Source organism: Dendropsophus ebraccatus, chromosome 3 (genome assembly GCF_027789765.1).
Source record: "Dendropsophus ebraccatus isolate aDenEbr1 chromosome 3, aDenEbr1.pat, whole genome shotgun sequence".
Classification (NCBI taxonomy): Eukaryota; Metazoa; Chordata; class Amphibia; order Anura; family Hylidae; genus Dendropsophus; species Dendropsophus ebraccatus.
In genome coordinates, this window is record NC_091456.1 from 196452161 (window position 1) to 196464533 (window position 12373).

The window sequence follows — 12373 nt, forward strand, 5'->3', positions numbered from 1 at the left end:
CCTCAAGTCGTTACGATTACAACGATATGTAACATGTATAACTTTACTTGTATCTGATGGCCTGTAAAAAATTCAAACCATTGTTAACAAATATATGTTCCTAAAAATCGCTCCATTCCCAGGCTTATAGCGCTTTTATGAGAGATGAGTGAACCGGGAGCATGCTGGAGTCGATCCGAACCCGAACGTTCGGCATGTGATTAGCGGTGGCTGCTGAACTTGGATAAAGCCCTAAGGCTATGTGGAAATCATGGATATAGTCATTGGCTGTATCCATGTTTTCCAGACAACCTAAGAGCTTTATCCAAGTTCAGCAGCCCCAGCTAATCAAATGCCGAACGTTCGCCATGATGTGATCTTTCTATCGGTACCTTGATTGCGCATATGCGACTTTTTGATCCCTTTTTATTACAATTTTTCTGGATTTGCTTTGAGCAAAAATGCGCAAGATCAGGAATGTGATAAATTAATAGATCGGGCGATTACGCACGCGGCGATACCAAACATGTTTGTTTATTTTTATTTATAACCTGGGAAAAAGGGGGTGATTCTGACTTTTATTAGGGGAGGGGGCTTTTTAATAATAACTACACTTTTATTTTTACACTTCTACTAGAAGCCCCCCTGGAGTTAGGGTTATTCCCCCTGGCTGTAGCGAAATTTGGGTAGGGGGGCCGCCGATCCTGGGCCCACCAAGGCTGGGGGCCCACTAGGGCTGGGCAAAAAATAATTTCGGGCTGCGCACAGACTCAGGCGCGCGAGCAGTCCTGAGAAGCCAAGCCGGGGGGAAGGGGGGTTGCGGTGTCCGGCCGGCGGACTACAGGAGAAGGTGATCACGTCGCTGAGGGTCCTGGAGCTGTACAGCGGGATCGGGGGGGGGGGGGGGGGGGGGGGGGTTAGTGCAGACCCTCGATCCCGATGTACAGCTCCAGGACCCTCAGCGACGTGATCACCTTCTCCTGTAGTCCCTGCGGCTGCCTCCAGAGCCCGGGGAGCTCCATTTATGGCCGGGAGTAGAACGTGTGTGCGGAGGTGAGAGGAGGAGAAGGTGTATGTGCCCTCCTGCTCCAATCACCCCCAGCTACCCCAGTCCCCCTCAGTGTCACCCCAGTCCCCTTAGCCCCCCTCAGTGTCTCCCCAGTCCCCCTCAGTGTCCCCCCAGTCCCCCTCAGTGTCCCCCCAGTCCCCCTCAGTGTCCCCCCAGTCATCTCAGTGTTTCGCCAGTCCCCCTCAGTGTCTCCCGAGTCCCCCTCAGTAACCCCTCTTCTATACCTGTACTACTACACCCCTTATCCACTACACCTTCACTACTAAACCCCTCATATCTACCTGTACTACTACTACACCCCTTATCCACTAGACCGTATATGCACACAAAGTAATTCTGTCAGAAAATTATGTGTGGCATCTGCCACTCATCCCCGTGCACTCCTGCTTCACTCCCCACCGGCTCCATAGGCTCTATTATATGCTCCGGCAGATTCTGCTGTTCGCCCAAAGAATTGACATGTGTGGTATTACAATTTGGCCCCGTTCTCGTCAGTGGAAGTGAGTTGCAATACCACACACAAACTGAGGACAGGGGTGGTGCTGTTTCTGGAACAAAGCAACTATGGTTCTCTAATCTTGCATAACCCCTTTAAATTTTACATGGCCATATATGTGAATTGTAGAAAGCCTTTTACACTGCTCTCAATTCCTATTCTCTATGAGTAATGTAGTAGAATATTCCCTTTATTATTTGGAAAGCAGTGTCGTCTGCTGAGGTTCCCTATGGGTAACTTAATCGGTTGGGGGCCCACTCAGACTTGCTCGCCCCCCCTAGACTGAACCCCTAGCTACGCCCCTGCCCCCTGGGGTTAGAGTTATTCCCCCTGGGGTTAAGGTTATTCCCCCTGGGGTTAGGGTTATTCACCCCTGGGGTTGGGGTTATTCCTCCTGGGGGACTTCTAGTATAAGTATACTGATCTCTCATTGAGATCTATGCAGCATAGATCGATTGCTTCCGGCTGCTGCAGCCGGAAGCAATCAAGTGCCGAGGCGGGATCAGCGTCGTTGCGGCGCTGACCCCGGACGGGGTAAGATGTGTGGATCGCTCCTCCGGGACAAAGTCCTCCCCACTAGACACCAGGGAACGGCTGCATCAAGTAATCTGATGCAGCTGTCAACTTTGACAGCTGCACCCGATTATTAGTGGGCACGGAGATCGGACCGTGCCCGCTAATAGCCGCAGTCCCGGACTACGAGTGGCCCCACTCTGAACGCATGGAGGCGGCCCTGGACGTACGGGTACGTCCAGGGTCGCCTAGGGGTTAATGCTGGAAAGACCAAGGAGATGGTGGTGGATTTCCGCAAGCGCTAATTTCCTCCAAGTCCAGTGGACATCCAGGGGACGGACATAGAGACAGTGAACATGTATAAATATCTGGGTGTGGTCCTCAATAATAAGCTGGACTGGGCTGATCACATGGACATAGTGTACAGAAAGGGCCACAGCGGGCTCTACCTGCTCAGGAAGCTGAGGGTCCTTGGAGTCCAGGGGGCCACTTCTTAGGACCTTCTATAACTCTGTAGTGGCATCAGCCATCTTCTTCGTAGTGTCCTGCTGGGGGAGCGGCATATCAACCAGCGATAGGAACAAACTGGACAAGCTGATCAGAAGGGCCAGCTCTATCCTTGGACGCCCCCTGGATCCGATGCAGGTGGTGGGGGAGCGAAGGATTTTGTCAGTGGTCAGCTCCATAGTGGAGAATGACTCCCATCCTATGCACCAGACCGTGATCGCACTGGGCAGTACTATCAGTGACCGATTAATTCACCCAAAGTGCGAGAAGGAGCGATATCAGACGTCCTTCCTTCCTGCAGCGATCAGGCTGTACAACCAACACCGACCCAAGCAGAGATCACTCCATATAAAGAACTAATATAGTCTAATGTTTCTATTGTATCTTTTTTACCTTTTCTTCTCTTTGTCTACTTTAATCGTAATGCCTTTACTTTACCTTTTAGCTGTTTGTATGTGTAATATCTCTGCTGCTGTAACACACTGAATTTCCCCATGGTGGGACTATTAAAGGATTATCTTAGCTTATACAGCAGAATGAAGAACCAAAAGAGGAAGCGGCAACTCACAAAAATAATGCGGTTAATTCAAGGCAAATGCTGAACATCAACTCACAGGCTAAACATTAACATCCCGAGTGTGTCCCACTGAAGCTACATTCGAAAATTTGAACGATAATCGCTCCGTGTAAAAGGACCATAAGTGGACAGTTTAATTTCACAGAAGTTTAAGGTTCATTCACACGTACAGGATCCGCAGCAGATTTGATGCTGTGTTGTTATTTAGACTAAATCTGCTGCGATACAGTGTGTGTAAAGCTACCCTTACCTGGAATTATATTGTGTTGTTTAAGCAGTGTATACATGTAACCACCAAGCCGCTTACCAAATGTGACTCCTTCATAAGCTACACGCTGCCTTCACCAAAATTAGGAATTATAAGTGCTCAAAATAATGTGAACATGAACCATATAAATATATATACAGCTCAGCTACGTGAACATAACACACATACAGCTCAGCTACATGTACATTACACACATACAGCTCAGCTACATGTACATTACACATATATACAGCTCAGCTACATGTACATTACACACATACAGCTCAGCTACATGTACATTACACATATACAGCTCAGCTACATGTACATTACACATATATACAGCTCAGCTACATGTACATTACACACATACAGCTCAGCTACATGTACATTACACATACATTACACACATTACACACATATACAGCTCAGCTACATGTACTTTACACACATACAGCTAAGCTACATGTACATTACACATATACAGCTCAGCTACGTGAACATAACACACATACAGCTCAGCTACATGTACATTACACACATACAGCTCAGCTACATGTACATTACACATATATACAGCTCAGCTACATGTACATTACACACATATACAGCTCAGCTACATGTACTTTACACACATACAGCTAAGCTACATGTACATTACACATATACAGCTCAGCTACATGTACATTACACATATACAGCTCAGCTACATGTACATCACACATATACAGCTCAGCTACATGTACATTACACACATATACAGCTCAGCTACATGTACATTACACACATATACAGCTCAGCTACATGTACTTTACACACATACAGCTAAGCTACATGTACATTACACATATACAGCTCAGCTACATGTACATTACACATATACAGCTCAGCTACATGTACATCACACATATACAGCTAAGCTACATGTACATTACACACGTACATGTAGCTGAGCTGTATGTGTGTAATGTACATGTAGCTGAGCTGTATGTGTGTAATGTACATGTAGCTGAGCTGTATATGTGTAATGTACATGTAGCTGAGCTGTATATGTGTGTAATGTACATGTAGCTGAGCTGTATATATATAATGTACATGTAGCTGAGCTGTATATATGTGTAATGTACATGTAGCTAAGCTGTATATATGTGTAATGTACATGTAGCTGAGCTGTATGTGTGTAATGTACATGTAGCTGAGCTGTATATGTGTGTAATGTACATGTAGCTGAGCTGTATGTGTGTGTAATGTACATGTAGCTGAGCTGTATATGTGTAATGTACATGTAGCTGAGCTGTATATGTGTAATGTACATGTAGCTGAGCTGTATATGTGTGTAATGTACATGTAGCTGAGCTGTATGTGTGTAATGTACATGTAGCTGAGCTGTATGTGTGTAATGTACATGTAGCTGAGCTGTATATATGTAATGTACATGTAGCTGAGCTGTATATGTGTGTAATGTACATGTAGCTGAGCTGTATATGTGTGTAATGTACATGTAGCTGAGCTGTATATGTGTAATGTACATGTAGCTGAGCTGTATATGTGTAATGTACATGTAGCTGAGCTGTATATGTGTAATGTACATGTAGCTGAGCTGTATATGTGTGTAATGTACATGTAGCTGAGCTGTATATGTGTAATGTACATGTAGCTGAGCTGTATGTGTGTAATGTACATGTAGCTGAGCTGTATGTGTGTGTGTAATGTACATGTAGCTGAGCTGTATGTGTGTGTAATGTACATGTAGCTGAGCTGTATATGTGTAATGTACATGTAGCTGAGCTGTATATGTGTGTAATGTACATGTAGCTGAGCTGTATGTGTGTAATGTACATGTAGCTGAGCTGTATATGTGTAATGTACATGTAGCTGAGCTGTATGTGTGTAATGTACATGTAGCTGAGCTGTATATGTGTAATGTACATGTAGCTGAGCTGTATATGTGTAATGTACATGTAGCAGAGCTGTATATTACACATATACAGCTCAGCTACATGTACATTACACATATACAGCTCAGCTACATGTACATTACACATATATACAGCTCAGCTACATGTACATTACACATATACAGCTCAGCTACATGTACATTACACACATACAGCTCAGCTACATGTACATTACACACATACAGCTCAGCTACATGTACATTACACATATATACAGCTCAGCTACATGTACATTACACACATACAGCTCAGCTACATGTACATTACACACATACAGCTCAGCTACATGTACATTACACATATACAGCTCAGCTACATGTACATTACACATATACAGCTCAGCTACATGTACATTACACATATACAGCTCAGCTACATGTACATTACACATATATACAGCTCAGCTACATGTACATTACACACATATACAGCTCAGCTACATGTACATTACACACATATACAGCTCAGCTACATGTACATTACACACATATACAGCTCAGCTACATGTACATTACACATATACAGCTCAGCTACATGTACATTACACACATACAGCTCAGCTACATGTACATTACACATATACAGCTCAGCTACATGTACATTACACATATACAGCTCAGCTACATGTACATTACACACATATACAGCTCAGCTACATGTACATTACACAGATACAGCTCAGCTACATGTACATTACACACATACAGCTCAGCTACATGTACATTACACACATATACAGCTCAGCTACATGTACATTACACACATATACAGCTCAGCTACATGTACATTACACACATACAGCTCAGCTACATGTACATTACACACATACAGCTCAGCTACATGTACATTACACATATATACAGCTCAGCTACATGTACATTACACATATATACAGCTCAGCTACATGTACATTACACACATATACAGCTCAGCTACATGTACATTACACATATACAGATCAGCTACATGTACATTACACACATACAGCTCAGCTACATGTACATTACACATATATACAGCTCAGCTACATGTACATTACACACATATACAGCCCAGCTACATGTACATTACACACAGGGCTCTGCTGCAGGCATATATAACACACATACACAGCTCTGCTCCACACACATCACACACACAGCTCTGCTACATACACATCACTTCAGCTCATCCAGCACAGCAGAGTCCTGCATACACTGAGCAGCAGCCCCTGATCATGTGACTCCTCCTCCTACATGTGACTGATCACATGACTGTGACATCATGGCAGGTCCTGGAAGCACAGGGGAAGCACACGGCTCCTGTACAGCTCTGCAGCTGGAGGTACAGTATATATATATTGATGTTGAGTCACATATGAGGATTGTGTTGTGTTCTGGATAAGTTGTATTATGTAAAGATATAATTATTGGGAACATAAGGGAGATATTTTGCTTTGTCTTACAGCAAGATTCTCCTTGTTGCCTATAGCAACCAATCACAGCTCCCATAGCAACCAATCACAGTTCAGCTTTTTCTCCCACATTTCTCTGATAATATGAAAGCGGAGATGTGATTGGTTGCTATAGGCAACATGGAGAATCTTACAGAAGACAGAGTGATAAATCTCCTCCTGTTCTTTCTCCTGTATATTTCCTTCCTGTTGCAGCAGAGGAGTCAGATCCCGGTTATTCCTCTGTAGATGTTGGGGAGGTTTGTGAGTTTTATTGTATAATTGATGATAGAATCAGCTCCCGCTTCACCATAGCAACCGAGGGGACCGTGCGGAGGGGTGTGGGGAGACACTGGCGTGACTAAACAATAGAGATGGGCGAACTTCCCGGATTTCTGGTTCTTTTGAATCAGAAATCTCGGCGTCTGATTCCCGCTGTCTGCCGACTCCGTTCAGCGGGTGGATACAGCGTCAGGAACGCCTAGAAAACTGGGATGTCTTTGTTGTGCTTTCCGATTCTTCTGTTCGTTTATATTTATTCCACCTAACGTGATGAAAAAAATCTCACATGGAAATAGTTTGCCTCATTATTTACACTAGTAAATGTGTGGAGAAACACGGCCGGTCAGATGGATCCAGATCTCTGTGGAGAAACATGGCCGGTCAGATGGATCCAGATCTCTGTGGAGAAACATGGCCGGTCAGATGGATCCAGATCTCTATAGAGAAACATGGCGGGTCAGATGGATCCAGATCCCTATAGGGAAAAATGACTGGTCAGATGGATCCAGATCTCTGTGCAGAAACACGGCCGGTCAGATGGATCCAGATCTCTGTGCAGAAACATGGCTGGTCAGATGGATCCAGATCTCTATAGAGAAACACGGCCGGTCAGATGGATCCAGATCTCTGTGCAGAAACATGGCTGGTCAGATGGATCCAGATCTCTACAGAGAAACATGGCCGGTCAGATGGATCCAGATCTCTACAGAGAAATATGGCCGGTCAGATGGATCCAGATCTCTACAGAGAAATATGGCCGCTCGGATGGATCCAGATCTCTATAGAGAAACATGGCCGCTCAGATGGATCCAGTGTGGAGAAACATGGCCGGTCAGATGGATCCAGATCTCTGTGGAGAAACATGGCCGTTCAGATAGATCCAGATCTGAGTGGGGAAACATGGCCAGTCAGTATTATGATGACCAAGTTGATCCCTCCACGGCATCTGTCCTCTAATGGCAGCAGGAGACTACTCAGCAGTACAAAAAGGCCAATGGCTCCTTTCACATGACTTTGAAACCTATGGGTGAGGTGGTAACTGTATGTTACCCCATAGTAGCAAAGAAGATTGTTGGCAGAAGACCACTTGGTTTATCTAGTCTGCCTTTTTAGTAGTTCCTTTCTTATCATCTTAGGCCATATTCTCACCTTCCGTAGATCACAGATGCAACGGGGCGTGAAGCTGCGGGCCGGCATTGGGAACTCCCATTGTCATGTATCAATATGCTGAGAGAGCCGAATGTTTTTAAATCTTTGCGAGCCACAACTGCATGGCCTCCAGCTATACAGCCCAGCATACCCTTAGCTTTCCCCACCGCCTGGTTGCAGTGGTGACTCATTTTAAGGTTTTCAGAATTCACTGCCCCTAAATTTTTCTCTTCTGCAGTCTTTGTCTCCTATGTCACTAACAAACATGAGAACAGGACCCAGAACAGACCCTTGTGCCCGCCACGTGTAACCAGTCTCTTCTGGGAATATACACCATTACCATCCCCCTCTGATGTCCTTCACCAACCACAAATCCACTATCCCAGGATTAAGTCCAATTTTCTCTAACCTCTCTATCAGCTCTTTAGTATGTTCTGCATTGAATATCAAAGATATCGCTGTCCATTGGAGGATATGTAAATCTTCAGATATTCTCCAAATAACAGCAGATGTCAGCTTCAAGACCTTTTAATTCTTATGTAGTTTTTGTTGTAAAGAATCCAGTTGGTTATCGCTTGGCCATATTGTAGATGTGAAAGCTTCACTTCCTCCTGGGCCTTATTCCACATTATTACAAGAAAAAAAGTGTGGAGAGCCAAGGCCACAGCCGGCATCCATACTCCCCTACCGCCCATGATGGTGTATAGTGGTCATGTGCCATATGTGCTGTCATCACCACTGCCGCCCCTGACTGGTTGTAGCGATCATGTGAAGATGCGACATGTTTCATCCTCATCCATAGAGAAACTGAGACAATAAGATATTCAGCTCATGTTCCATCCGGGAGAGAAAACCTCATCTACACCGATATCTACTCTAATCTTTCCTCTTATATCTTCTATAGTTGTATCTTTTATATGGGATTTATGTGGTTTTACATTGTTTTATCTTCTTTCCATCCAGGTAACAGAAATACAGGATCAATGATGGAGAGAGACAGAGACAAGATGGCCGAGAGGATAATAACCCTCACCCTACACATACTCTTCCTGCTTACTGGGGAGGTGAGGGATTCTGGGAGTGATGTCATCATGACATCATTCTTATCTATGGAATAACAGATGGATAGGACTGGGGAGGTGAGGGATTCTGGGAGTGATGTCATCATGACATCATTCTTATCTATGGAATAACAGATGGATAGGACTGGGGAGGTGAGGGATTCTGGGAGTGATGTCATCATGACATCATTCTTATCTATGGAATAACAGATGGATAGGACTGGGGAGGTGAGGGATTCTGGGAATGGATGGAGTGATAGTAATGTGTCTCTCCATACACAGGATTACACAGTAGTGAAGAAGTCCTCTAGTGGGCGCTGTGGGGCCCCTGGGTGTGAAGGATGGGGAAGAACCCTGAGCCCAATCCCGGGGCCCCTGATACATGAGGAAATGGAGGAAGAGAAGATCCTAGAAGTCACCAACAAGATGGTGGAGCTGCTGAGTGGAGAGGTGAGACTGTGGCTGCTGGGAATGCTGGGACATTATACAGTAACACCACTGGAGGGGTGGGGGGGATGACTGTGTGATCATTGTGTGTGTCAGGTTCCTATAAGGTGTCAGGACGTGGCGGTCTATTTCTCCATGGAGGAGTGGGAGTATGTAGAAGGACACAAGGATCAGTACAAGGATGTGATGCTGGAGGATCAGCAGCCCCTCCCATCAGCAGGTAATAGACAGGACTATATACACACCTCCTCTCTGTATTATCTGGATGGAAAGAATGAATTCAGTCTCTGTATGTGTTCCCTCCAGTCAGATCCAGTAAGAGAACAGCACCAGAGAGATGTCCCCGTCCTCTTCTCCCACAGGATCAGGATCAGGTAGATGGAGATGTTCCCTATGATCTGTACATCCCACCTGACTTCTCCTCCTGTCTGATGACTTTTACAATATTTCTCTCACATCTTATGAATCAGGGAGAAGATCTGAACGATATAAATGACATAAACATAATAATAAAAGAAGAGACGGGTACGAGTGATGATGAGGCGTATATGGAGGACATCACTACAGGTATATTATTCCGCAGCACTGTACGTATATATGATTTCGGTCGCTGTCCCCATTCCAAGCTCACCTCTCTGTACGGTTGGTAGAGTGGGAGGAAACCACCTAAATATAGGGAGAACATACACACTCCTTACAGATGTCATCCTTGGTGGCATATGACACCAGAACATATTTGTGGAAATTTTTGACTTTCCATATTTTGTCAGTTTTTACCCCTGGATGTCTCCATTCAGTATAATGTAGGCAGGAGGCTGGTGTGTGTATCTGCCCTGTGCTGCTTGGCTGGGGAGAGGGGAGAACTCCAGGGAAAGCTCTTCTGCTCAGCCTTCTCTTTTTCCGAAGGGAACCTGTCATCACCGTCATGCATTCATTGCAGTATGGACACATATATCTATAGATAACATGAGCTTTACTTGGGTATATTGGCCATTAGCCCTGGGGGTATATAGTTGCCCTTCAGGAGTATCTATAAATTTATGTTATTATTGAACATTAATACAATCTGATTCCTCTTGGCAGCTGAGTGTACCCGGAGATCAGAGGGACATCAGATATCTCCAGATATTACAGCAGATGGTCAGATCACACAAGATAAATATGAAGAACATTCTATTACCCTACATATACCCCCAGCCCCTCACAGCAAAGAGCTCTCATCTCATCCTTATATACCTGTTCTATCTTCTGATTCATCACAGACCGTTGAACAAAATGAGAAGTTATTTTCATGTTCAGAATGTGCAAAATGTTTTATAAGGAAATCATCTCTTGCCCATCATCAAAGAAGTCACAGAAGGAAGAAGATAATTCCATGTCCTGAATGTGGAAAATGTTTTGCCCAGAAATCAGCTCTCATTGATCACGTGAGAATTCACACAGGGGAGAAGCCATTTACATGCATAGAATGTGGGAAGTGTTTTTCCCAGAAATCAAGACTCATTACACATCAAAAAATTCACACAGGAGAGAAGCCTTTTTTGTGCGTAGAATGTGGGAAATGTTTTACCCAGAAGTCAGGTCTTGTTAAACATCAGAGAACCCACACAGGGGAGAAACCATTTTCATGCATAGAATGTGGGAGATGTTTTACCCAGAAATCAAAACTTATTGGACATGAACGAATTCACACAGGGGAGAGGCCATTTTCATGTTCTGAATGTGGAAAATGTTTCATTACTAAATCACATCTTGATAGACATAAAATAATTCATACAGGGGAGAAGCCATTTTCATGCTCAGAATGCGGGAAATGTTTTACTTATAAATCAAATCTTGTTGCTCATCTAGAAACTCACCTGAGGAGGAGTCATTTTCATGTGTAGAATGTGGGAAATGTTTTACTAAGAAACTAAATAAACATCATTTTTTTTTTTTTTTTTACATAGGGTCTAACCAATGGGCCTCATTTACTAACAATGTGTCCATTTTAAGCTGTTATGCTGTCGATTGTGTCTGGGTTTTATTCCACTGAAAAATTAATTCCTCACAGACTCTTTGGAAAATGAAAGGTGGAATCGGATTGGTTGCTAGGGGCAACAAGGCCAGTGTCACTTTACACCATGTTTGATAAATCTCCCCCATAGAGTTTGCTACATAGGTAGTGGTAATGTTCCACAAGACCTAACAGCATGTTCCTTCCATACATCCCAGCAACATAAGAAAGTATTACCCTACTGAAAGAGTAGTAGATGGTGTGGGGGGGGGGATTTACAGCAGATGTGGTGGAGATTTCTAACCCTGTAATAACTGTGAGGATGTAGATGGACTAAGGAGTAAAATGTTATTTATTTTTTATAGAGCCCTTTATTCCAGAGCGCTGTACAGATGATATAGGGTTAATATACAGAATGTAACATAAAATCAAGAAAAAAACAACTGAATAAAGTAATGACCCTGCCTGCGAGGACTTACATAGGGAGAGAGGACCCTGTAGCACAGCTACATGTACATTACACACATACAGCTCAGCTACATGTACATTACACACATACAGCTCAGCTACATGTACATTACACATATACAGCTCAGCTACATGTATATTACACACATACAGCTCAGCTACATGTACATTACACATATATACAGCTCAGCT

General features: G+C 44.0%; 1 protein-coding gene across 1 annotated transcript in view; it reads left to right on the plus strand.

Annotated features, from left to right (window-relative positions):
• Positions 1-12373, plus strand: part of LOC138786664 (zinc finger protein 721-like) — a 61919-nt gene that overhangs the window by 33784 nt on the left and 15762 nt on the right. Inside the window, exons 11-13 of the mRNA XM_069963640.1 lie at positions 2178-2289; positions 10035-10284; positions 10801-11597. Coding sequence (XP_069819741.1) covers positions 2178-2289; positions 10035-10284; positions 10801-11597 — 1159 coding nt within the window. The remainder of the gene's footprint in view (positions 1-2177; positions 2290-10034; positions 10285-10800; positions 11598-12373) is intronic.